This window comes from Equus caballus, chromosome 20 (genome assembly GCF_041296265.1).
Source record: "Equus caballus isolate H_3958 breed thoroughbred chromosome 20, TB-T2T, whole genome shotgun sequence".
Taxonomy (NCBI): domain Eukaryota; kingdom Metazoa; phylum Chordata; class Mammalia; order Perissodactyla; family Equidae; genus Equus; species Equus caballus.
The window spans coordinates 44,832,419-44,859,917 of NC_091703.1; the positions used below are offsets into that span (position 1 = coordinate 44,832,419).

The 27,499-nt window shown below is 43.0% G+C and overlaps 2 protein-coding genes and 1 long non-coding RNA gene across 53 annotated transcripts in view; 1 reads left to right on the forward strand and 2 right to left on the reverse strand.

The window, feature by feature from the left end:
- MRPS10 (mitochondrial ribosomal protein S10) lies at nucleotides 1-8,006 on the reverse strand. Of its 11 annotated transcripts, none has more exons than XM_070245591.1 (9): nucleotides 7,680-7,755; nucleotides 6,820-7,408; nucleotides 5,948-6,059; nucleotides 5,322-5,386; nucleotides 5,161-5,233; nucleotides 3,087-3,223; nucleotides 2,013-2,121; nucleotides 823-912; nucleotides 1-353 (listed from the first exon to the last, which is right to left on the reverse strand). In XM_070245591.1, exons 3-9 carry the CDS (start codon nucleotides 5,951-5,953, stop codon nucleotides 270-272), a joined length of 564 nt encoding a protein of 187 aa, XP_070101692.1. In that variant the 5' UTR covers nucleotides 5,954-6,059; nucleotides 6,820-7,408; nucleotides 7,680-7,755; the 3' UTR covers nucleotides 1-269. The 11 variants fall into 11 exon arrangements, with proteins under 11 accessions (XP_070101692.1, XP_070101693.1, XP_070101695.1 ...); XM_070245592.1 differs by having other exon boundaries at nucleotides 6,820-6,963; nucleotides 7,680-7,739; XM_070245594.1 differs by having other exon boundaries at nucleotides 5,161-5,230; nucleotides 7,680-7,734.
- Nucleotides 7,799-27,499, forward strand: part of LOC138919651 (uncharacterized) — a 24,496-nt gene continuing 4,795 nt past the window's right edge. The window contains exons 1-2 of the long non-coding RNA XR_011430037.1: nucleotides 7,799-7,934; nucleotides 10,445-10,590. This is a non-coding gene — a long non-coding RNA (uncharacterized lncRNA). The remainder of the gene's footprint in view (nucleotides 7,935-10,444; nucleotides 10,591-27,499) is intronic.
- TRERF1 (transcriptional regulating factor 1) overlaps nucleotides 12,331-27,499 on the reverse strand; it is a 195,544-nt gene continuing 180,375 nt past the window's right edge. For 20 of the 41 annotated variants that reach the window (XM_070245565.1, XM_070245580.1, XM_070245569.1 and 17 more), the window contains 3 exons: nucleotides 22,175-22,372; nucleotides 19,385-19,596; nucleotides 12,331-16,073 (listed from right to left, as the gene is read on the reverse strand). In XM_070245565.1, coding sequence (XP_070101666.1) covers nucleotides 15,749-16,073; nucleotides 19,385-19,596; nucleotides 22,175-22,372 — 735 coding nt within the window. In that variant the 3' untranslated portion in view covers nucleotides 12,331-15,748. Of the gene's footprint in view, nucleotides 16,074-19,384; nucleotides 19,633-22,174; nucleotides 22,373-27,499 lie in introns of all 41 variants that reach the window. The other 21 variants (XM_070245577.1, XM_014734417.3, XM_005603917.4 and 18 more) reach the window with 2 other exon arrangements.

Consider the following 27,499-nt stretch of genomic DNA (forward strand, 5'->3'; position numbering starts at 1 on the left):
TAAAGAAATAGAAATCTTTTGGTGTATTGTCAAAATGGTTTGCTCACATCTGTTAAAATCAGAACTGAAACAATGACAAGTATGAAAGAACAGATGAAGTGGTCCTCCGCTATATCCAGTGTATCATTAAAGCTCCATTCCCTGATTTCAAACGATCAGGGCACGTGGACTCCACAGAGAAGTCAGGGGGACTCAAAATCGTCCATTTCAACACGCATGTCTGGCCCACCCTCGCTTCAAATGCCAGCACAAGTGGTCTCTCTGAGCCTTTATGACTTGCTTTCTTCTTTTTCCTCTGGTATCGTTTCCCAGATTGGCTCCTTGATGTGTTCTGGTAGCCGTTCTAATCTTGTCTAAAAACAGAAAAACAAAACTATAATATAATGTGGACTTAACTGAACTCTTAGGCCACAAATTAGATTTACTTATTTTGTTCCCTCAAGTCCTCGACTTTTTTTCTATTACCCCTCTCATTTTTTTGTAGGGCTTTGAAACAGAGAGAAGGACACCTGATGGTATTTAGAAAACACTCTCTATGACCTATTTGATACTCAATGATCTCCAGGGACTGCCAATGTCTAGACAACTACTAAGAAGGGGGGAGACTTGAGAAGCATCTCAGAAAGGATGCGGGCTGTAGTGGCAGATTCTGCTGAGCTGCCACTACTGCACAGGGAGGCGGAGGCCCCAACAGCTGTGGCAACTGTGCCGCCCGGTTCCCCACAGGCCCTCTCCTCCACTCGGTGGCCCAGGACCAGGCTACAATGCACCAAAACAACAATACGGATCTCTCCCCAACAGAGGTAGAAACTCAAGTCATACCTTCGTAACTTCCATGGCAACTCCTTCAGGTAAGTTTCGCTGAATATATTCCAAATAGACATCCGCTGTACTTCCAGTTACACGTTCTAACTAAAATTTCAAACATGAAATTGCTTCAGGCTATGCCGTTAAAGCAGAAATTTTAAGTTTTTTGGTAAAAGTGGTAGAGTTTTTTCTTTCTCTATGAAATCTTACACAGAATCCCAATTTTAAAGGAAAATAGTGTAGAGCCACTGGTTGAACTGGATGCAGGGGAGCATGGCCCTGGAGCCCCCTTCCTTCCAAATGTCTTAAAGCCAGGGAGCCATGGAACCCAGCTGGCAAGCATGGTATCAAAGCAGTATACTTACAAGAGTTTCACAAAACAACTCAAGACAAAAGGAAATAAAAGACAAATAGTATAAGATTATCTGTATGCTCCATGGCGAGGTGGTGTTTCTGTCAGACATGAGTGGATAAAACTTTGGATTTTTCTTTGTCATTTAAGGATAGGACTACATCTTAATCATATTTGTACCCTCAACACTGAGTACAGTGCTTCCCATATAAAAGATGCACAAACACTATTATTTATTATGCAATGAAAGTATTCTAGGTGCTTTAGATAAAGACCTCATTTAATCCTCACACTAACCTTATGAGAGGGGTACCAGTTTTATTCCCACTCTATAGAGGAAGGAAGTGAGGCACAGGTCACACAGCTTGTAAGTGCCAGTACCTGGACCTTGTTATCTGACTCCAGAACTTAGGCTCTCCTTAACCACACGACTATGCAGACCCCAGCGGATGTACAAATGGATAAGAGATGAATGAAAAACCTTAACGCTGCCCATCATGGATGTGGAAAATCCAGTTAGCATGTGAAAAGAATTATTAGAACTGTGTGAAAACTTAACCAGAATTTTTGAAATACAAGCAAAGTTATTTCAATGCTATCTATTATATAAAAATTAGTCAGCATAATCTCTATTACTGAGTTAAAGTATGAACTACTCTAAAGGATGGCTTTATGTGGGTTTTTCTACCACATTGCTTCCATAATCACAAAAAGACATTTACCTTCTCTACAACTATCAGGCATGGGCTGACTAAAAGGAAGTCAACCCAGTCAATGTTAAAGGAAAGTTATGATGCACTAGTGTGAATTTCTGGGCATTTCAAAAATGCCTGGATGTCTGAAATAAACTCACCTCTAAACATCTGTAAAGTGTTCTCATCTCATACTGAACTCTGTGCTTCTTGAAAATATGTACCGATTTGAGAAGAGTCAATCGCTCTATTTTTCTTGGAGGTTCATGTCTGAAAAATTAATGGGCAAAACAACATACTTAGGCTAAGTCATGTTAAACCTGAGTCACTGATATCAAAGCACGATTCTACAATTTTGTAGGTCAGGCTCACGCTCAATTACAGGCATTAACTACCATTTACACACTTCCATTTGTCAAGACTGTCATCTCTAACAACTACTGTCATAAAGCTCAGGCCAAAATAAACACCACAGACAGCAACAGGAACATTTTTCCATGGACCCAAAAACGAGCCTTGGCATGCAAGCACACACACACATATGCCTTTGGCTTTTAGACCCTTGAAGTCCCTTACTGATCAAACATATGAACGGTGAAGAGTAGCACCACTGTTGGACTCAATTATGTCTCCTGTGTGTGTGCTGTTAGGAAAGTCTACAGATACATCGAGAATCACAACACTATAGTCTGTTATGGGAAATGCGTGCGTTCCTTCTGTTTTGATATAAGATTGGCAAAGCCTCAAGTGGGCCTTGATCAACATCAGGAGGAGCAAGTGACAAAACAAAGGAGATAGATATACTTGACCCTGCAGTGACTTCACAGCCTCATGAAGCTTGCCTTGCTCATGCATGAAATTATTGGGTGAGAGGTTTCTTAAGGCAGTTTTGAAACAACGGATATATTAGCCAGAGATCAAATCCAAAGGGTCTAAAAGGATTGCTTGTTCACATAATGCACCTCCCCGCCCCATGGAGATCCCAGACACAGGGCTTCTTGCGTCTCCTCATATCTATGCAATTTCCAAAGAAAGGATTTCCTTCATTCTCCTTGTTCACTCATTCTTAAAATTCTAGTAAACAGGAAGGGATGATCCCACTTAGGATAAGAGGACAACCCCCTCTTGAGTTTCTATCCAATTTTAAGGGCTCAGACGTAGTAAAGATCAGCACCATTGTCCTGGATAGCCTGTTACAGCAGCTAACAGGCCAGATTAGGAAAGATCATACTCACACTTTAATAGAGATACCAAGTTCTTTAGCAGCAAGCACGGCAAAATATTCATAACTGTCCAATACAGCCTTATCATGGCCTTTTACTAAAACTGACAGGCGCTTATATAATGTGTCTGGTTCATCAGAAACGGTTATCTACAATTTTAAAAGAAAAAAGAAAAGTTTCAGTTGTGGTTCCTGTAATATTTATAACTGGAAAACTTAACATATTACCCTCAGTTGAACAACTTCAGAGTTTGCTAGTAGATAGGGAGAAAAATGCTGAGTAACATCTTCACATTGTTAGCTTAAGTATCCAGACACTATCACATTCAGATCCCCATGATGACCCTTAGAATCTGTTAAGACACAGTTTGAATCGAAAGGGCTTTCAAGTAACCTACAAAATCACTAGTGGAAACTTCTAACTTAATAGTTATTGAGCCCCAAAAACACAATGGGAAAGGATTTTGGGGTCTGTTAACAAAAGTAGCCTGGTGAGAAGACCCGGACTGAGAATTAAACTTCCGGCCGAATGACAATGGGCAAGTCATACAATCTCACTGCACAGTAGTTTTCTCAGATATAAAATAGGATAATACCCTTGCTACAGCTCACAGCATTTCTGTAGGGAACAAGAAAACACAGATTTAAGTGCTCATAAATTATAAAACATTGTTACACAAAGGTGAGCTACTCTATTCATATTCTTTTTTATTAGGTTTTATTCATGTATGTTTTGCCTCCCTTAATAGAAAAATTACTCATTTCTAATTAAAATATTATGACACTGACTGTACATATAACTTCTACCTCTTCTACCCTAATACTTACAGATCTTAGAAATAATGGGTTTGACATTTCTGACTTTCTTCCAAGAGGGGAATTAGCTTTATTTCATTCATCCATTAAACCAGTAATTTCTATTACTAATCCAATGATTCAGGGTTAAATTACTTGGCCATGAAAGCAGATCTACTTACTAACCAGGAAGCTAGACATTCACTCACAATTACCCCTTATGAGGGTTGTGGGAAGAACAGAATATACTGATATCCTACCTTACAAGCTTGGGGACAAGCGAGGGGGAATGTAACCTTAAGATGTGCTCTAAGTGGTCCCTGTAGGGTTTTAAAGATATTTTCAATCTGTTACAAATATGAGTTTTTGCATAAAAACTGGGATTTCAGTTTAGTTTGGAAAATTTAGACAATCTGGCCTAACTAGTGCTGATTTCCCACATGGCACCAAGTGGCTAGAGTAAGTAGCAGGTGTCTTGATTACAAAGGGTACAGCTTGCCATTGTGCCTGTCCTGTCACCTTTCCTTAGAGGCCTGGCCCATGCAGGCATGTGAGTTGGAGACTGGGAGTTTATTTGCATTGTCATGAAAATATATCTAGTATCTATTAAGTGAAAAAAAATGAAACAGTAGTCCGTTATGTATAACACAATTCCATTTTGGTGTGCGTGTACATAGACATAATGACTGCATACAATTGTCTAGAAGGATTCATACGAAACTGTTAAAGGGGATTATTTTTGAGGGGTGGAACTGAAAGGATTTGGAATTTGTAAGGATTTTAAAAAACTACAAATAACACAAAAACTAGGTTGATGGAATCATGGCTTTTACTTAAGGGAAGAAGGTTACAGATACTTCTGGATTTTCTTTACTTGTGGTAAGGCTCTTTCTCGAACAATAAGCATTGTCCAGGCCCAGGCTCAGTGTCTTAAAATGAAAACAGACTTAAAGGCTACAAGAAAAAAAATTCTTCCATAACATAATGTCAAGTATTCTGCATCACTAATTATAACAACTCTTCACATCGTGCTGAGCTAAAAGCAAGACTGCTCATTCCCACAGTTATTTTGGGTAAATAATTTTTTCCTTTAGACCTTACCTCGATACCCTAAAAGATAACAGGAGCCCCCAGGGCCATTAGAGACTACTTACTCAGGCACACTGTGCATTTGCCAGTGTTCCAGAACAAAATTTTTTTATTCATAGTGTTTGGGAAACAGCCTCAAATGAAATAAGGAGAAAATTTATTACTAAGGTAGCTTCTTACGCTAAGAAATAGGGAATACATACCATTGGCTTGTTCACATCCTTGGGAACATCAATGTGTAGGTTTGAAAACTGTACCCACTTCATATTGGTACTGCTATGTGTGGAAACAAAGAGAAACCTAAATAAAACAGCACAAGAGCCCATTTTCTTATTCAATTTAACACATCCAACTATATACTTACAGTAGAAAGCCACCATTTTTGGCTGTACTGCTCTTACAATTGTTTACAGAAAAATTCCTCGAATCCTTAAAAAAATAAAGAGGGACATGTGTAAGATTAAAGTCAATTCCTAAACCATTCATAGTTTTCACTAAAAATCAAAAGATGTACAATGCAAATAAAGGACTATGTCATTATTTCAGATGAAGATACAGGGTAACTAAAATCCAAATTAGCTTTCATTCAAAAAAGAGGACAATGGTAGAGCTGACAGCCAAAAAGCCTCTCAAAATACTAGATATTCCATATCTTTCAAAGCTCAGGAGCAAGAAGTTTTTCAAAAAAGCAATTCTCACATTAAAAGAACAGCTATGAATTAAATATGTGGACATCAAGGTAAAAAACATATATGACTTCATTTTCCCATTAGTTTTTACAGGTTAAATGTACTCAACATAATACTTATTTTGCCTGAATATTTTTGAGCAATAAAAATGTGTCTTGATAATTTAATTTATGAAGAGTTGGAATAAGAATTCTAAAGTACCCTTCTTTTGAAACTCATGTATCTTTTCCAGCATATGTATTTCTTGGCTTGGCTGGGATAAGAAGCTTATACATAAACTGAAATACACACTGGAACTTACACTCATCTTACATCACTATTGTGCTGCATAATGCAACAAGCCAGGTTCCAAATCCTTTATTGTCAGCTCCCTCTGGTGGAAGAAAACTTCTCGTTGTAGGAAACCTATGGAACTATATATAATATGTAATTTGTCATCTGTTTTTCGCTTAAGCTTTCCTGAGATTTAAAAGCATAACCTGAGAAATTGGAAGCACAATAGGATCCTTAAAAACACTTGGAAGATGAGAATAACAGTTTAGTACAAGTGTAACAATTAAAACAACTGAGGGTCACCTAAGTATGTTCTAAAAAAGCCTATTCTAAGCTTATGTTCCTTTTTCCCCCTCTTTACCTAAGATGGAGGCAAATCAAAACTTTCATCTTCTCCCTTGGATCAAGGGAGGAAAATAAAAAGAACAAAGGAAATCAGGCACAATCCAAGGCAGTAAGAGATATGTGCCATTCTCCACACATAATCACAGAGGAAACTCCCTCCTGAGATTTATGCCAGTGACCACACAACCCAGTTGTGCAAAAGCACCACACGGTTAAAGAATATGACGCTTCCCAATCACTTTCCCCCAGTATAAATAAACCTCTGCTTTCAAAACTTGGAGGCTAAAGTGTTGTTACATCCACAAATCAACCTTAAGTTCTTAAGTTTTCTTTTTTCTTTTGAGGGGATGGAGTGCGCTCTGGGTAAAATGTCTTAGCAGTTCAAAATTTCAACCTCTAACACCATCCAACTTTTCTTAAGAACAGTGGTTCTCAAAGTGTGGTCTAAGGACCCCTGAGGGGCCCCCAAGACACTTTCAGGGAGCCTGGGAAATTAAAACTATTTTCATAATAACAGTAAGACGTTATGCACATCTTTTCCACTCATTCTCTCACCAGTGTCCGGTGAGGTTTTCCAGAGGCTGTAGGATGTGTGATATAGCCACAGACTGCAGAAACAGGTATGAGAATCCAGCTGTCTTCTATTAAGCCAGACATTAAGGAGATTTGCAAAAACACAAACTACTGCCACTCTTCTCACTAAATTTGTTTGGAAAATTTAGTTATTTTCCATAAAAACGTTAATTATGTTAACATGTAATGAGTTTTATTAGTGTTATCTTTAAGTGATTAACTATTTTTAAGATTTTCAGTTTTATTTTCTAATAAGCTAAATATCGATAGCTAAAAGCCACAAAAACAAAAGCTCTTTGGAGTCCTCAAGCACTTTCACAGCATCAAGACGTGCCGAGGCCAAATGGCTTGAGAACCGCTGCTTGAGTTTCTGCCTTTTCTCCAAAGAACCGCGCAGAGGCTATCTGAGCCACTCCTCCGACTTCAGCGACTCTCATGTAAAGCTCAGAACCCCCGGGTATCAGGAAGGCATCTCAGTCTGGCTCCGTGGGAAGCGTCTAAGATCTCGTGCCACCTCAGCCCCTCATTTTCGCGAGGCAAGTTTCCTATCTTCTCTGAGCCTCGGTTTATTCTGCAAACGTGAAAGGAAGAGTTGGAACATCTCATCTTCAATCCAGCTCTGACACTCCGATTGTTCCTGACCCTGACTTTGCCCTGACTCATTAACTATGTTTTATCCCACGGAAGAATTCGAGATAAAACCAGCCCCTTTCCCGCAAACAGCAGCCGAGGTGCGGAATAAATACAGGGAAGGCTCCAGATGGGCAGAACGACAGGTGGCAGCCAGAATTAGTGGCAACCGTCCCTGTTGCCCCGCCTAGTCCCCCCAGCTCGCCGAGTACCTGCCAGAGTCGCCGGCAAACCGCGCCAAGCACTGCTCGCGCCGCCATCTTGCCGTCCCCGCCTCCCAGGATCGCTTCCGGGGTCACAGCGGCGTCCTCAGACCATGGAGTTCCGCAGAAGGAGAGAGTATATCCCTGTGTTCCGGCACAGGAACAACCATAGAGACGTGACTTCGTGCTTTTGTTGGGTGGTCGGGAGGCTACGGCTGGCGTCCGTGGGATCGGCTTTCTGCCTGACACCCGTTCTTGATACAGGTGCCATATTTAGATAGTGACCAACTTCCATCAATGTTTTCCTCTTTAAATCGTGTTTGTCCTATGTGGTTCCTGTTTTGTTGGAGGTAAACATAACACATGCTTGGAAAAAATATATAACTAATGTAATGATGGCAGTTATCTCTGGGTAGTGGATTAATGGTTGATTAATTTTCCTATTTCTGTATTTTTCAAAAGTTTAACAAAATCTGTATTTCATTTGAAAGAAAAGTGAAAGTCTACCACTCCATTGAGTCCAGTCCCATCCCTTTACCTCATTGCAATAGCCTTGTAGTTCCTTCCCCACACCAACTGGCATTTTTGTGCTCCAGCCATCCTGCACACGACTGTCCTACTAGTCTTCCTAAGTCTTCATCTCCTTATGTTGCTCTAGTATTTAGGAATGTACAATGGCTGCTCTTCACCTAGTACCACAAGCCAAAAAGTATTATAACCAAAAAGTGTCTGGTTATTAATGTCCACCATAATTTAGCTCCAACTAAAAGGCTTATAACTGGGGTTTGCTGTACTAAAAATTTTTTCCATTTGTGCAGTTCTCTAAGCTTTACTTCCCCCAAGTGCTTTCACATATGCAATTTAGTATAATGGAAAACTCTAGACTTGGAATCAGGAGATCTGGGTTGTAAACTCAGGTACCACTTAGCTGAGTGACTTCAAGCAAGTTACTTCCCCACCCTGAGCCTCAATTTTCCCATATGTCAACTAGAGATGATAATAATAGTTCCTCCTTCAAATAGTTGCCATGAGGATTAAATGAGATACTAATGTATGATGTTTAATAAGGGCCTGGCACATAATAATGCAAGATAAATGTCATCCACTATTTGTAACACAAAGTTACTTCCATTTCTCCTGCCTCACAAGATTGTTGAGAAGATTAAAAATAAAAATATCAAGTTTATGAGAACATTTTGTAACATCTAACTAAAATATTGTGAAATGTAAAGTTTACTATTTCCTCCCCTCAAGTAGGTATTACTTACTCTATTTTGCAGGCAAGAGAATCAAGGAAGGGGTAGAATGGTTTGCCCAACATCACACAAATTGAGGAAAGATCTAGGACCAGAAATTAGTTTCCCCGCCCCTCAGACTGGCTTCTGTTCACTAGAACTCAGTTCACATGGAGGTGTGGCAGAGATGCCCTGGGTGGTCCTACACCAGAGTGTGGAAACAGCACACTTGACCTGTGTGCACCTGTGCTCTACTTGACTGTGCCCTGCCTTGGAAGGCTGCCCAGTGCCCTTTTTGGAACTACACTCTCTGAATTATGACACTCAAAGTTGGCTGGTTTCTCTCAGCCAATGGGGTTTTCCAACCACTCTCTGACTCTGTTGCTGCTTCTGAAGTTGCATCAGTCTCTCTATATGGCATTTCTGTGATGGCTCCTCAGCCCGCCTCTGCCCCCTTTGAGTAGCCTCAGCTGGGTAAGGGTTCTGCAGCCACAATGATGGTGACATTAAAGATTGCAAACAACTTGCACCTATGTTACCTAATCTGATCCTCACAAGAAGACACAAATTTTATCCTAATTTTATAGGCGAGGAAACTGAGGCTCAGGGATGAAATGATTCATTCAAAGTCCTATGGTGAGTTACTTACAGCTGAACCAATAATTGTCTTCAATATCCTAGTTTGGTGCCTTTTCCACCCCTGCAGTGGGCTGGTGCTGATTCTATGATGAGGTCCAGTTCTATTTAAGTCTCTTTTGAACACGAGGAACAGAGATCCCAACTTCCCCACCCTCCTACAAGAAAAGGAGTTTATTTTTTATTTTTAAAAATACATGTTGCCTGGACTGCTCCTGCCACTGGAAAAGTGGGTTCAAAGCAGCCTTAGGGACTGGGTGCCCTCTCTACTCCTAAGGCCAAACGTGGTCTCTTTATTAAGGGGCTTCCTCTGCTTACATATAGTTTCTGCTCCCTCAGAACTCTGCCTTGCACGTGGCTACTGCTTGCTGCCTTTGGCTCACCAACTTTCTCCATTCATACTCTCAAATGTGGGAATTTGATTTGATCTCCTCATTTTCCTGGGCAAAGTAGGTCATGTGTCATTAACCAACCTATGGGCCTAACAGCTTGGGGTCAGGTGCCAGCCCTGGTCCAATAAGCTGGGGGCAAGTTGGGAGTCATTGTGAGGGGAAGACCCAGGTTTTGCCAACAGTGAGGCTATGGACAGGGCCCTTTGGCATGGTGTATGGCCATGGACAGTGTTCTGAATCTCAGCCTATCCATTATGGGTCTCTTCCCTACAACCTAAACTTTCAGACCTCTGACCTAATGTAGATGAGCAGGAAATCAAATGATTCTAGACAGCTGATGCAAGTACGCTTTGCTTTAGCCAGCCTGGGTGGTCTAGTGGTTGATTTTGCACTCTCACCGCATGGCCAGGGTTTGTTTCCCGAGAGACCACTTGTCCGTCGGTTGTCATACTGTGGTGGATCTGTCTTGCTGTGATGCCGAAAGCTATGCTGATGATATTTCAAATACCAGCAGGGTCACCCATGGTGGACAGGTTTCAGCAGAGCTTCCAGACTGAGACAGCCTAGGAAGAAGGACCTGGCCACCCACTTCCGAAAAAATTGGCCATGAAAACCCAGTGAATGGCAGCAAAGCACTGGCCAACATAGCACCGGAAGGTGAGCAGATGGCACAAAAAGACTGGGCAGGATTCCGCTCTACTGTAAACAGGGTCGCTAGGAGTTGCAATCGACTTGACAGCACTAACAAACACCTTGTTTCATACCCAGGAAAAATGAAAGTATATGCATCAAATATTTCTAAGTTAAATCATATTTTATTGCAACAATTGTTCTATTTACTCTTGAAAAGAGCCCTTTTCCCTTGATTGCGATAGTTTCATAGTTCTATACTTATCTCCAAACTCATCCAGTTGTATACAATAAATGTGTATGGCTTTTTACATGTCAATCATCTCTCAATAAAGTGGCTAAAAAAAAAAGGAAAAGAAAAAGAAATGGCAATACTGCCCCAAATAAAATTTTACAAGCAGAGGAAGTAATAACCCAAAAGTGAGATCAGCGTTGTATGTAATGACATGTGTGGGACGCAAAACAAGCATGTATGGCTGCTCTGGCCTTTACAGAAACATTAATCCTTTCCCTTGGGGCGGGTGGGGGTGGGGTGGGAAGGCAGACCTTTTCGGAAGATTCTTTCTCTTCTATAAAGGAAATAACCAGCCCTTTGGCTCTTTTATACAGGGATGTCTGTGATCTAAAGATCACTACAGTTCATTTAGGGATATATTATTCAATTTCTTAACATGACTTCCTAATTATGTTTTGCCTTCAACATTAAAACTCATCCTCATTCCTAGAGCACACCTCAGATGGCTGGCTGTGGCTGAGGAAGGTAAACAGGGAGTTCATTCAGAATTGACTTTAGGTAAATTCAAAAGCAGTTTTATTTACACACCCACACGGATAAGCATACCTGGGAGATTAGAGAGAGAATTAATGTAACAAATAGTTGCTGAGCACCTGTGATAAATTGCTGTGTATATGTGTGGACGATGGTGAGGTGGCTCAGAATATCAATGAAGCATGACCTTTGGTCTTCCCAATGGTGGAACTGGATCAGTTCTCAGGGCCCCATATGTTCTTCCTAAGTATTAAATTCCTAGACAGGAAGGAAGATGTCACACTCATCTTTATGCAGTCAAGTCCCCCATGTATAATACAGTGTGGAATAGTGCCTGGCACAGGGCGCTCATGAACGCTGAAAGAACCAATAGACCAGTGGGAGAGTCTTCAGATTGGACACCCGAGCCCCTGGAAGCAGAATTTAAATCTACAATACTAGCTAAATGCACACTGCGTCTAGAGGACTGGCTATTTTATTTGATAGAGGACTCTCTAAAATTGAGAGCTAAAATGAAAGTTAAAAAACCCAAAAGGACCTAGAAGATCAAGCTCTTGAACAGGTATGCCCCACTGAAAGCAAACTGTATAAAATCCAGAATTTGAGATGTCGCCCAGTTTGTCGTTGACCATTAAAAAGTCAACACACTCTTTAGAATCTGGAAATCCAGATTAGCAATGCATATAAACCAGGGTGGACAGGGGTTTGTGGAGGGTTCACTGTGAGAGACCTGTGTGTGACATTGAGTTTCTCTAAACTGCAGGTCTCAGTCCTAGGGTTTAGAGACCACCAACCCTTCAAGGGGCTCACACACTGGTCAAGGAGAGGAAATGTATGTCCTGGCCCCCAGGGTGGGGGTGGGGGCACTTTCATGAGCATGAAATCTGATCAGCAGATCTCTCAACCAGTCTACGCAAACCAACTAAGAGGTAAATTAGCATTTATCCAGAATGGAGAAGTCATTTCAGTGGCTAGAAAGAAGGAATGTTTAAGCCAAATGGAACTCAAAAAGATAACATTTTATTTCCAGAGCAGCCGATGCAATATTGAATCAGGTTTTCACAAATAAATATGACAGTGTCTATTTGGTTACATCTCTATTTGATGAAGGACTATCTATAGGAAGTGTAATAAATTCCCGAGAGGGCTAATGACTGGAACCTTGTAAGTAAAATTCTCCTGGCTTTCTTTCTGAAAAAAATCATGGTGACAATTTAGAAAAATGCTTATCACTTGGGGGAAAACCAACCTAGAATGCCCCAGTTGTTTTTGTTTTTAAGGAATGCACCTTTTTAGGACAAGTCTATAAAACATCTTTATTTATTTGTTACATATGATGTTTAAATATAACTTTGCTTTCAAGCTTCAAACTTTTTTTTAAACCCCTGGTAAAATAAGACTTTTGGTTCACCTTAACAAAAACTGACCTAGGAAGAAACATTTTTAGCAAAATGTATTATAAAATTCACTAGAAAATACTGTCCTCTTTTTTTGCCAAAATGTTACATAAAATCCTTATTAAAAATACACACATACAAAAGAAAAATTATGAATATGCTATACATAGTGCTTTTGATATGGACAAAGGGACCTGCATTCCGGGGAAGATACAGTTAAGCACACTAGATATTATGATGTCAACTTATAATAGTGCAAACCTGAATAAATTACATCCTGAAATGAGAAGGCATGCAAGTCATTTGCTGAGAATAGAACATAACGAAGCCAGGACAGGAAGCAATCACAAGCACTATTTAAAAATGTTTTCCTTTTTATTACATTAATTTTTTTCAAAAATACTTTTCTTTACAATAGAACTCCTAGAAAATATTTACAACCTTCCTCTAATAAAATATAACAGCAGTTAAATATATTTGAAAATAAGATGAGTTTTTCCATAAAATATATCTGTTAACTTTTTATATACAAGCTTTCTCAAAGAGGTCTAAATTCACTAATGAAAAACCACCTATAGTAAACAGTAATTGTGTTGAAGACATTAACCGTTAGGAAGAAAAGTTCTTTGAAGGGGGGAGGAGTCGGGGGGAAGCTAAAACACATCACAGACATGCAGGCAGAATCATTTCAGAAAAAAAATAAGTGCAATATTTTACTATGAAGTCAATTCTTTAAGTTGATATTGTCAAGAAACACTAATTCAGGAATTTGAACTGTCTCTTTAAGGAGGAGTTCTTTGGTTATTTCAAGTCAAAAATGCTTAAATACTATACTGCATGGAAAATCAAAATTAAATTGTGCATTATGTTTTTGCCTTGGCAACTCAGTTTATTTTTAATGTTTAAAACTGGAACGGCTGGGCAAGTCTCCAAACAGAACGAACACATTTGCTTTATAAACAGTTTTCTGGCTGTTTGCTCCTTTGATAGATAAGCTTTCCTAGACCCCATAGCAGAATCATTCCAGAATCACTCTCATACATCCGCAAGAGGAGGGAAGTAGTCGCTGGAACAGATGAGATCAGCTGATACTACAGCTGGAATGGTTGTGGAATAGTTCTGCCACAAAGTTGATGCACACGGCCCACGCAGTTCTGAACTCAAAACATAGGACAGAATCATCTGTCTGAAATGGCAGCAAATAAAACACCCTTTTCTTTTCCCTAAAGAAAAGATGAAGGAAACCTCCAAAACCTCTTTTCTGAAAACAGAGTGATGGAAATGAAAAGAACCTTTGAATGTATCTTCTGTCTGTGGCTTTCCTGAGATTCAGAGAACACTGTCTGTGTGGGGCCGCTGCGGGCCATGAGTGTGCGCAAAATGCTTTTGCAGAGACAAACTTAAAGGGTGCTCGAGGCCTGTCCTCATGCTTCCGCTGACATTCTAATGTCAAGCTATTAATGTGCCAGCAAAGTGGCCTGGCATGATCGCCACACCTACACGAGCTGGGGAACCAGCCTACCTGGGATGGAGCAAGGCTTGAAAGCCTCTGCTCTGGAAGTCATGCATTAACGCTGAGGGGGAGCCCCCAGAAGCAGTCTGCTTGCGCTGGGGCTGCATCCCAGTCTGAAGGCGCACGCTCATTTGCCCCCGTGGGCTGCGGCAGTCTGACTCAGCTCAAAAGCCTGAGCTAAAAGTCATTTTTGAAGGATTACAGGTTTATTACCTTCAAGTACAAACAGGAACCCTGCTACAGGGACAGGAGGAAGCAGAGTTATGTGGCTTGGAGAATTCTAGAAGTGCTTTGGTAAATGACTTTAATGAATACATTCATTGTTTGAATGCAAACATTGTAGCTGAAATGATATCTGAAGCCATTTTTATTGGCCTTTAATGCTATTTCCCTTGTATTTGCTATCAAATTTGTTAGAAAATCCTTTCTCGTGTAGCTAGCGTCAAGGTAAACTTCCTTCCAGCACAAGAAAATTACAGCAAAATCCCAGTGAATGAGGTTTCACGGTACTTCCAAGTGGCACAAAGGAATTTCAGAACTCCACTGACGATTAACAGTAGTGCAAAAAGGAATGGGTTCTTCGATCTAGTTTTTGGGCAAAAGAACACTTCTTGGCATTCCAGATACTTCTCTGTGTGCCCCTCGACCACCCTCCCAACAGACAGCCCTAGCAACTTAATGTTGGGCTCATCTTCCTCCAGGTGGGTCCCCAGGTGGCTCACGCCGAAACACGGTTCTGTGAACCCACAACTCAGAGCCAACTGATCTCCAGGGAACATGGAAGAGGACACACTTGCTCTATGAACCAGGTCTTTAGAAAATCCCTGCAGTGGAGTGCAAGCTGGAAATCATACAGTACTCAGTTCCGAGAAACAGGCCAATGAGTGACAGACAAGGCAGGGAGAAAAGTTATTTTCACATTTGGTCACCTTTTCAAATGACGTGTGTGCTAGAGGAAAGCCATGGACCACGAGAGCTTGCTTTGCTCTCTGGAAAGCTACCCCCTAGCATAGAGTGCGCCAAGCGACCGCAAACTACGGAAGGAGGTCAGAACAAAAATAACTCTTGGTGGGAGAGGATGGCCCAAAGCCCCAGCATGAAGAGGGCAGCCTGCTGCACACACACACATACACCCATACACACACCCACTGCAAGCTTTGGGATAAAAGGCAGTCAGGATGGTTGACATCTGAAAGCCAAAGAACACGAATGTCAGGTTCATTCCCTGCCAGGAATGATTTCACGGGAATGTAGCCCAGATGAAACACCTCTTAAATAGAGTTGTGCCAATTATTTATTCCCCCTAACCTCCCGCAAAAACAAAAAAAAATTTTTTTTTAAATAAAAGGAAAAGAAACTGGAATTTTTTTTCTAAACTGCAAGAAAACGACCACTTTTTAAACAGGTAGTTTAAAATGGTTACAAAACAAGCAGTCAGTCCAGGTTTCCTGATTAATGAAGACGGAGGCCGTGGGTTTTCGCTGTCTCTAAGTGACAAACAGGGCTTTACAGTTCCGTGTCACCATGAAGCAAAACTGAATCTTGATCATCCAAGAGGAGATCGGCGTCCACAACCTCAGCCTCTTCCATGACGCCTCCTAACTGCTGGACCATGTCATCGTCGAGGATGTCCACGTCCTTGATGGGTTTGATGAGGCTCAGCTGGTCCAGGGGCAGCAGCGTGGGCGCCCCCACTGGCCCCGTAGTCCTTTCGATTGTGGCTGCCATTTCAGCCGCGAAAGCTGCCTTCTGAGCCTTTTGCCTCTGCTGTTCCTCCTGCTGCCTGTGAGTTTTCATGTGCGCGTTTCGGCTTTTGATCTTGAAGAAGACTCTAAAAATGAAGAAAAAGCAGCATGTGAAATTCAGAAGATCCGAGTTCTTGCATATCCAGCCATCCTACGGGGGATAAAGGGCGTGTGGTCTGACATCTGGTTTGGGATGGCTTTGACCGAGTCCCCAGCTCCTTAGCTCCTAGGACCTCCTGCCCCTGTGAACTGTCACCTCTTCCCTCCAAGCACTACAAGGGAAAAGGGATGGGGACAGGAACACAATTATAGCATGTCAGTCTTCCTCCCTGTGCCAATGGAAGATGAATTCCCCTGTTCATCTGTGGTCTGGAGCACATGCCCTTCTCCTTCAGCTTCCCCCTTTCTCTCTCCATCACTAACCAACCTGACAATCCCCAAATCGGGCCAAGCTCTGACAGTCATCATGAAACAACCCATCACCCACCTTTGGCTTCTGTCTCTGCTCTTCCACAGGCAGAATTCTTCAAGGATCTGCCTGCACACACTTGGCATAGCTCCCCTTTCCTCTACCCTCTCCACCTGGCCTGCTGTGCCCTCCACTGCACCCAAGTGCCCTTCTCAAGGTCACCAGTAACTCTGTGTAGCCAAACCCAAGGCCCCTCTTCTGTCTCTATGGACCTGACTTCTGAGCTGCACGCTCCACTCCTTTTCACCTAAGATCCCCTGTTCTTGGCCATCATTTTATCATAATTTCCTACTGTTTGCTTTAGAATGAAATAGTCGTTCTCAGCTGGGGGTGGTTTTGCCTCTCCAGGAGCGTCTAGCAATGTCTGGAGACATTTGTCACAACTCGGAGGGGGGTATTTCTGGCATCTAGTGGGTAGAGGCCAGGGATGCGGTTAAACATCCTACAATGCAGAGGGCAGCCCCTCTTCCCCAAACAAGGAATTATCAGACCCAAATGTCAGAGCCGAGGTTGAGAAACCCTGGGATAAGGGGTCTGCAAACTGTGATCAGTGGGCCAAATCCAGCTGACGGATAGCCTGTTGTTGTAAATAAAGTTTTATTGGAACACAGCCACGTCTGTTTATGGATCCTCTGTGGCTGCTCCTGCACTGCAATGGCAGAGCTGAGCAGCTGTGATAGAGACAGCACGGCCTGCAAAGCTAAAATATTCCTATATGAACCCTTCTCAGAAAAAGTCTGCCAGATCTAAGACTGCTTGTTTTTGGAGAGGCGGTGGCATAAATACTCTGTATTGTATTCATTCCTGAGCTCATCAAGGAAAAAAACCCCTGATTTCTAAGACCTGGGTCAAACAGCATCAATGAATCACAACTGGACGCCTTGAAAACTGTTCAGTGTAATGAACACGACTTCAGCAGCTAACAGAGGCTTTCTGCAAACATTCGCCTAACGTTATTCCTGGTCTGAAAAACCACAGAAAATATTTCTATTTTCTATAAAATATTAACTGGAGTTATGGTAGAAAAAGGTCCCAGGCAACATAAAAAGAAAACAAGAAAAACGTTTAATGGATGTTACTGAAAGACAGAAAGCTTGAAATACTAACTTTTGTTGGTTAAAATGTCCTTTGTCTCCACCTGGTGGAGTAAGGAGTAAGCAGCCTGTTTGAGCTGAGAGAGTGGACGGTGCCGGCTCCTCTTCAAGGACCCCATGCGCCCCCTCTCCCACCCCAGGGCAAACAGCTGGGAGAGAACAGGATCTGCCTGGAGAGGTTCCATTATTTCAAGTAAATAAACCTAATGGTCAATCCAGGGCTCATTTCTTCCGTGGTGACGCGAAGATGATATCACGCCCAGGCTCTGAAAGCCTAAAGCCATTCCTCCATCTCTGGCCTTCACAGAGGGAAAGAGAGCCGCCAGTGCCAATACATTTGGCGGGTGCCAGCGAACGAGTCAGGTTTACTGAGAGGCTAAGAGCACGTCCAGGCCACCCTGCTCGGTTTCAGTCCCCACTCAGCTGTGCACCGTGACAAACCACTTAACCGTTCTGTGCCTCAGTTTCTCTGCTTGTAAAAAAGAAGCTACTGAAAGTACCTACCTTATTGGGCTATTCTAAAGATTAAATTAATCAATACGTGTAAAAATCCTTTAAAACAGTGCCAGGCGAACAGTGAGTACCTAACAAATGGCAGCTACTGTTAAGTTGCCTGAAATATCCTAGCAGGATGTCTCACAAGTAGAGGTCCCAGCTGGCCTCACTCATACAATGAGGGATGTTCTCCTGGTAGGGCTTCAGCAGCTACCTGGTCGGCATCTCTCCAGGTAACATTTCTCTTCGTGTTTGAGGCACTGGAGATAATGGGAAGAGACACTCAGCAGGGCTCCTAAAGGATGTCCCTCCTGACAGTGTGACACCCCTCCACACCAGGCAACTCCCTGAGAAGTAATTTGGAATTCTGTATCGGAGGCTGTAGGAGGGAACCGCGTGCATCTTACTATCAAAGATATTTTCTACCTAAAGTAAATAAACAAGCAAAACAACGGGATGGAGCAGCAGTCAGGAGCCCAGGATCTGTATCTGAAGCCAGCTGGGTTCAAATCTCAGCTCTGCTCTTACTGGTGGTGTGACCTTGGGCGAGTCATTTTACTAACTTTTAACCCTTATTTGTAAAACAAGGGTAAAAATAGTATCTGTATTACATGGTGTTTCCGCGTGAGGATTAAATGAGCTCACGCACATAAAGTATGTAACAAAATAAGTGCTCACTAAATGTTAGTTGTTATTTTTACTACCCACTGTTGGTTTTCCCCTCTTAGTTGTTGTCTGCAATTATACTTAAAAGGGCAGGCATGACAAATAGGTTTTATCACGAGTCAACTCTGATCAATTGGTTGTGTCAGCTTGAAGCATTTGATGGAAAGGATTTGAAGTCCTGTTTTAACGTGGTAGCAGAGAGTGTAGCAATTGATTAGTGATGTCTGCCCCCAGTGCAGGAATGAGCAGTTTAGTGGTAGGGAAGCCATCTCTGCTCCAGAGAGTTCCTGATTGGGTGTTTTAGAGCCATTCTGAAATCACTCCACAGGGACACAAACAGAACAACACTAGTGAGTACGGTTTGGGTGTGAAGAGAAGTGGGAATCAGAGTCCCACACACCATTTTTGGAAAAGAGTGAAGTTTTGCAACTAGAGGTTTGCTCTCTGAAGCTATCCATCCTTATTAGGCTTTCAGACATCAGAATGATCATATTCTGAGTCAGAGACAGGGTCTACCCAGCATGAGGCACCACGCAGACCCCAAGGATGGTATGAGGGGGACTTTGGAGAGTCTGGAGTTAGTTGAAGAAACCTCAGACCACCCTGTCATGGGCTTCACAGAGCAATTATCCATCACAAAGTTAGATTCAGTCCCTGGTCCAGTTCCACCTACTTGCCACACTCCTTGCAGGGGAAGATGGTGGTGGGGTCTGTCTCGCCGCTGGTGGTGCTGTGAGAGGGCGAGCTCTTCACCGAGCAGTACCCACTCTGGGCGCTGCCAGGCTTCTGCTTCCCAGAGGGGACAGCACCCCGAGCTTTGGTCACCTGGTTGGTGCCACCGTGGATGCGGGCATGGCCGTTCAGTGCCTGTCGAGAGCTGAACACCTGGGGAAGAAAGGGAGTGACATGACATCTACAGTCCTGAAAAGGAAATTAGGGTTATTAGTTACTCAATGGTAAAACATGTGATACTTGAAACAGTCTAACGACAGGGCACAGGGGCTTGACATCAGCAAACTTTGGGCACATGCCACAGAAAGTAGAGATCAATACCACAATCACAAATGCTGTGCCAATAAAAATCCCATCGTTGGTATAACCAGAAGACGAGAGGGGATGAGGCACAGCATGAAGGATAAAGCTGACGTCCACAAGTCAGGAGACCTGGGGGCTAGACCCAGCACCTCTGTCTAACTGGGAGGCTGCTAGGCCATTTCTCCTCTGTACACTTTATTTTTTTCCATCTATAAAATGAGGAGGTTGGACTAGCTTTCAATTTTTTTAAAGTCAGAAACTACTTCCACCTCTTTTTCCTTTCCCTCTTTCTTTCTTTCTGTTTTTTTTTTTTTTAAGACACATCAGGTCTTACTCAAACGCTCAAAGTTAAAAGCAGAGGTGCTCTGGCTGAATAGAGACAGCACCCCAGAACTGAGCCTATTTGCCCAGCTCTCTCTCCCCCCAGGAAGCCCTGGAGCCCCATGAAACCCAGTTTGAAAGACACTGATCAGCTGCTCTGACATATTCTCTATGTCTGGTCCAAGCCCCAGTCAGCAGCCTATTGGGGAGGCAATGTTTCAGACCTCCCAAATTTACTACAGGATAATAAAAAGGAAGAGGACCTGGACAGTCTTTTGAAGCTTGCCATAGAGCAAGTTTCCCAACCTCAGGACTACTGGCGTTAGGGATGGATAATTCACGGTTGTGGGGGGCTGTGTCATGTAGGATGTCCAGCAGCAGCACCCTGGCCTCCACCCACCAGATGCCAGTAGCACCGCCCCAGTCCTGACAAAACTGTCTCCAGACAGTGCCAAATGTTCTTGAGGAACAAAATGATTCCCAGTCGAGAACCACTGCTATAAAGTGATGTAATCTATACTCCGGAATTCCAAGAGCCCTGACTTGTGGCTTGTTAAATGCATCAGGTAATGGTGGTCGCCAGTGAGCCGCCCTGCTATAGGGGGTTACTCTGCCTTAAGCCCTTGAGCTCTATTTATGGTCTTACAGGGAAAAAAATCTGCTGCTGATTTAGCAACCCAAACCTCCACGGTTCCGCAAGGATTAAAACGAACACCGTTTTTTTCCCTGTGATTTTTAAAAGTCATTAAAAAACATCCATCTTGCCGAGCCTTTCTGATAGGGAAGAGTAAAAGATGACTTCCCACTCAGTAAAGGATTTACTGTACGCAAAAACTATGAATCGAGGAAGCATCCATTCACCCAGAAATACTGTCACTTAAAGTCACATCTTAATCATCTCTGAACGGAAGCACTCTATACAGAAGGGCAGTGATGGAGTGAAGTGTCCAGGTCATTAAACATCAAAGACAGAAACGAGATAGCAATTTCTTATGCTCTTCAAAGCTAATGCAAAATGTGTACATCTTTTTTTTTTTTTTACTTATTCATTTTTCCTTAAATGTAAATCAAGTGAATTTCTGCTTTAGGATCTAAATATTTTAAAGACTGCTGCTTTCTTCATCTAAGTGACAGACTCAATAAGCAGCATTCAATACACTATGGAAAACAGTATTGTTCCATATAATGCACAAGCAGAGATAAGCAGCAATTTGAGGAAAACGGACTTCTTGTGAAAGGAGCAACATTTTCATTTTTTGAGTAATACTGTATAATGTGCCTCTATAGGCGTGCCCGACTTTAAGAAACCTGATTTTGGAAAAGCTTAATAACTCTGACGAGTGGGAGACCAACGGGGGACCGAGAGTCCAAAGTTAACAACTTAAAAAAAATATCCTTTAAAATACACAGGGAGCCATAGACGAGGCAGTACAGATTCTGTAAGGCCTTCGCTTTAGTGCTAAGAATGATCAAATGGTGAATTAGTTTTGTTTTAGCTAAATGAGGCTTTTAACGTACTTGAAAAGTACTAGGTTAATTACACAGACTCCCTTTCAGCCCCTTTACATGATTAATTTGCTTAAGAAATCTTTTTTGTTTTCTCCAAAGGGTAAAAGATAAACTTTAGCTAAATCTTCGTAATTATGTTATAAAAGGACAATCCTTCCCTGGGGGCTCCCCCAGTGCGTTTAAATGCACGTTCACAGGGCACGACCCGGTGCGACACACAGCCCAGGGGAGTGGAGAGGCACCACATGTGCAGTCTAAGTTCTGGAGGTCAAGGCTCGCTGCGAGCCACGGGCATCGCCGCTGAAGAGCTCTGAACCACACACTTCCAGAGGGCAGGGACCTACTCTGCGTCCTCTGAGCAGCACAGCGCTTGACACGGACCACACATTCACTCCAGAAACATCTGCTGGCCAGATGAATCAGGAAACGGAGTGAAAGAAGGAAAACCAAGGCAATGTGGAAGTCCTTCTGACAAACTTTCACCGCTCAAAGGGCAGGCACCCTTTCCCAAACGCATCGTCTCTTAAAGCCGGGCACAGCCATATGGCCCATATGGCCCTCGCTAGTCCCAGATCCCCGAGGACGCGGAGACACTTACAGCCCCGCAGTTGGGCATTTCACAGATGAAGGAGCCCGAGGGCTGGCCAAGGGCCTGCAGGGGCGGCCCCTCTGTGGGAGCCAGGATGGGGCCTGGCGGCGGCTCTGGGGACCTTGGCACTTCGCTCTCGTCTTCTCTTGTGGATTTCCTATCTTCTTCTGGGTCCTCCTCCTCTAACTCTTCTTCTTCTTCACTCGTCTGGTGTTAAGGCAATAAAAGCAAAAAGGGGGAAATCCCCAAATGGCATTTTTAGTGATGATCAGAACCCACAGGCCAGGAGAGGAGAGAGGGGCTGGAGGCTGGGGCTGCACTGCTTTCTTTCTGCATAAGGAACGGCTGACAGAGCCTGGTGGGGAGGGATACAGTCTCTATATTGTTGGTCACTGGATGCTTGGAATTCTGAGGTCAAGGAAGTCCCTTGGCCCCACTTTGGGTTCCCCCATGACTTATGTAAAAAGATGCTACGGCCGGGAGGAGAGATTTCTGTCTGCAGAGTTTCTCCCCCTTGCTGGAGATGAGCAGACCTGGAACCTGACTAAAACCCCCGCAGGCTGCCCCCTTATGTGCAGCTGTCTCCCCAGAGCAGTACAGAGGGTTTTCAAGTGTTTTTCAAGGGTTTTCAAGCAATACTGTGGACACCCTATGGAGAGAGACTAAAGACCTATCATAATTTGTTTTATAGGCTTTATAACTCACTTCCATGCGAAACACCCGAGATATCTGATTTGACCCAAGGCCCGTGGAAAGCCTGTGCCACACTGTGTTCCGATGTGCTCCTGCTCTGCTCTTGTCAGAAACAGAATGGAAGAGTGAACCACAATGACTTTGAAAAGGAGAGAAAATGGAAGGGGATATTCACTTTTATTTATAACGCATTTATTTTTGGGGGAGGGTGTCTCTGAACACGGGCTTAGACAGATGCCCTCCAGAGGCCTATGAAATACAACAAGAAAAATATTTTCTACGATTCATTATTCTCTCTGCTACTGTGTGCCCTCCCTCTACTTCAGAACAGCACCCAGGCGGAGAATTAAGCAGAAAGCCCCCGCCTTCCTCGAGGCTAACACAACGGTCAGTTACGGGAGCAGCTTGGAGTCGGTACCCACAGTGGGTTGGGATGGAGCGCAGGGATCTAGGACGCTCTCACTCTAGCTCTGGTTTAAGTACCTTATTCTGCTCTCTCCATCCTCACTGTGGGGAGAGGGATGCTGGCTCCTCCAGTCCCAGAAAGGCCTGAGGACGAGGGAAAGGGAATTCTATGCTACATCAACCTCATTTCAGCTTCCAGCACTTTACAGTTTATGAAGCACTCTCACATTTACTATGTCATGGAATAGGCTGTAAACAGTCGTCTCATTTTACAAACGAGGAAACGAAAGGCATGTCCAGCCGCCTCTAACCTGACAGGTCATCTTTCTCTGCCAGGCTCTCTCTGCACACCCACAGCTTAAAGCACATGGGCTCCAGTCTGGTTTACCCCAAACAGCTCATCTGGGTGAGGCTACGATTCTTAAAACCCAGAAGTGAGAATTTCCAAGAAGAATAAAGATTTCTGAGTGGAATGGTACCCTGGGATACAGAAACCACAAGCTTTCTCTCTCCAGTTTGGATTGGAGGTGGGGTAGAAAGACAACGTCAGTGAATATGGGGGCATTGAACACTCCACTCATTGGATCAATCTTGTCCATAGTTAATAATATATATACATGCATTATTTGAGATGATATTGTAACAGGGTGTATTTAAGAAATGGTTCCAGTTTTCACTGGGTTAACTAGTAACGATTACATTTGCTGAAAGACTTCAATTAATACAGACATAGGTCTAACACATTTTATAGAGTGATTTATGATACTATAAGCTGTAGGTTTCTGACAAGTGTAGAACATAGAGGTTGATTTCACTTCAACCTTCTTATTCTTGGATGAAACCACCATCTTCCAATCTCAGAGTTTCAGGTAAAACCATATTATGTCAGACTCCAAGGGTTCACTCCATTCCTTACAGAACTGGGACCTGGTGATCCCAAATACCAGTTTACTGGGCAGAGCATAGCCTATAGCTTGGCATTTAAAACAAATCACATAAAACTTTAAGTGACAATGGCATTTGTTTCATGGTATAACTCTTGTAATTACAACTTTCTCATAATGTCATTTTTTGGCTTGAAAACTCTTAGAAGAAACATTCTATATAGCCACAAAATTACAGATTAAATTAAACTGTACTGTGATAATATATGTCTCAGGAATTTAGATTGGTTTTATTTCAACTGGCAATCTCCACATGTCCACAAAATGATTTATAATCAAGCCACATGGCTCACCAAAGTGACTAAGAGATACAAAGATAGGAGGGCAAAAATCCCAACATGTAGAACTTTGTATCAACAAGTTGGCCATTTTACGATGGATTGTGAAATGAAACATTCAGCAATATTTCAAAATTGGTAGAAAGTGGGCAGACGCAGGGCAGGGAGAGTCCACAATCAGAGTTCCTTGAGGAGGAGGATATTTTTATTTCTCAGGCATGCAAATAGAATTCACAGTATGAGAAATGTGTAAGTTAAAATATAAATGCTCAACCAAAATTTACTCAAAGACACAAATTTGAGTGTTATAGTCACTAATGATGATGACAGTGATGACATACTGAATACCTGCTATGAATCAGGCACTAAACACACACAGAGACACACACAAACATTTCTAGCGTTCACAACTCTACAAATTTTTCTTTTTTAAACAAATAGGGAAGTTGGCCAGAGAACTCGTTTTCCTAAAGTCACGTAGCTGGTAAAGAAGTTGAACTGAAATTTAAAACCCGGACTATCTGATTCCAAACCTCAGCCTCCTTCACCCCTTGGTCCTGTAGCAGATGTGCACAGGCGCACATTTATCCATCTGCACGTGGTTTAGGTTTTCATCTCAAATACAGAGATCCTAAGCCTCTCAAAACCATTGGCCAGCTGCCTTTAAATATCAAGGGGCAAGAGGATGCTTCCCAAGCCCCCGATGATGCTAGAAGTAACTTAGGTGGGAAGACCACGAGTGAACTTTGCTCTCGGAGCCCTTCCAAAGGCAGTTAACTGACTTGGAAGTTGGTTTCCTAAATTGTGCTGAAGATGGGTCACAGCCAGACCCACAGTCCTCCCACCTCCTTAACAGAGCCCACCTTGGTCCCCCTTCTTCTGTCCCTAAGGGTGAAGGGCCTGTGACGGCCTCAGGTCAGAAGTCAAACTACCCTGCTGGGTTAGAGTTATGCTCTGCTGACCTTCTGGCTACCTGAAGAGTAGTCATTCCTCACAAACTCTCCTTTTTGCCCCTGTCTCCCCACAAAAGTCCCTGAGCTACCTAAGCATGTTCCATATGGGGGGAAATGGTCACCGGTCCCTTTAACAAAACACTGAGAACACAAGACCAGGAGAGCTATCCCAGGTGTCCCAGAAGACAAAGAGGAGGACCTCTGTCCTAGGACTGTGCCTTCTGCATCTTCCCCCGTCCTAGCATGGTCCCAATTTTTCGTCTCTACTTGGCAAACTATCCTCAGAAGGCTGACTATGCCTTCGCAGTGCCCAAAAAGGAGCTGTGAGCTACCATGCTGGCCTGAAATCAAGATTTTCTTGTTTTTGTGGGCCTGAGTCATCTCTGCACACAGGCTTTTGTTCTCCCCAAGCTCAGGTCAGGAGGGTGTGGATGCCTCTGACCCATCCTAATACTTGCTCCTGGGGAACAAACCCAAGAAGGTGTGGCCCCTTGGGCACCATCTTAATCCTTTCTGAGGCTGCATGCTGGCCTGGGCCTTTCCACCCACCTTCAAAGCCTGGTTGGCCCAAGATGGCGCCTCTCTTTGTCTGGTAACATCTTCCTCAGCAGCACTCCTCTGCTCAGAATCCCCTTGTTCACCTTGTCTCCCTCCAGTGAGTTCAGAGAGGGATAGTTGCTGTGACCCAGGGTGATTCCCAGAGTGACTTTATTGAGCGCCCGTATCATGCCAGACACTGTCCTAGGCACTTAGTCACACCCAAGCCGAAGGGACATCAATTTGCCTCAGGAAACCACATTCTCTGATTCTGCCCTCTTCCAAAACATGACTCTGACAGAGCCCAGAACATTCCAGAATTTGAAGAGACTTTCCAAATCATCTAAACCATCTGCCCATTTTATAGGTCAGCAAGCCTGGAGCCAGGTCCTAGGTCTCCAAGGCCAGGATTCTCTGTGTTTCTTTGTTTACTGTCTATTCTACTCATATGGAAAGCACTGCTCTGTGTGACCTTGAGCAAACCTCTTCCCCTCTCTGGGCCTCAACCTTCTGCCTGTGGAATGGTGGAGTTGGATGAGAGAGAGTCCTTAAGGCCATATTTAAGACTTTCTGGTTCTCATCTCACACTGCTTTTAAACACTCTTGGGGTTCACAGTAAACTTTCCACTTGTGTATGCCACATCTTCCCAACTAGAATATATGCTCCCAGGGATGGGGCAGAGGCTAGTTCCGGGTCACCCACGGCACTACATACATATTGCTGTTTACATTGTGGGAACTCAATTGCTCTTAGCTGCCTGAACCAGAAGAGGCCACAGTACTTTTTTAAACATTAGGCCACAAATGAGAAAAGGCTATGCAGAGACAAAACATCACTACTTCAACCAGTCAAACAAAAGACCTGGTCACAGGAAACCCTGAACATAGAACACTGCCATCTCTGATCGAAAGAATGGGAATACCATCCTATTCCACACATGTCTATTTTTTTCTGATATCTTGGTCCAAATATAAATTTACATATGTGTGTATATTTCATAGGTGGGATCAATTCTTAGGAACACAGGCTTTGGAGCATTAAGTGTTTTTACACTTCTCTAAGAGAATTGTGCATTTGACTGCTCTTAAGCATTACACAAACGAATCAAGATCAGACAACATACTCACAGTCATTTGACCATGGCTAAGTTACTTAGGCTCCGTGCCTCAGTTTCCTACCTCACAGAATTAGTGTGATTAAATGAGCCACTATTTGTAAAGTGCCCAGCACAAAGCCTAGCATGCAGAAATACTATGTAAGTGTCTGTTAAAGAAAACGACCCACATATGTGCTAACGCTTGTAACTGGGGGACAACTGGGAATGAAAATCTAATTAAAAATATCCACAACACTCATGAATTCCAAACATTTTCTCTGATGGTGACAGACTGGAGTTCAGTAACCTGTTATAAGACATGTAATTTTCACAAACGCAAACATGGTAGGTGATGTCTTCCACAGAATGTGAAAAGGAGATTTCTCCTGGCTGTGGATGCAAAGAAAGGACTTAACCACAAGGATAG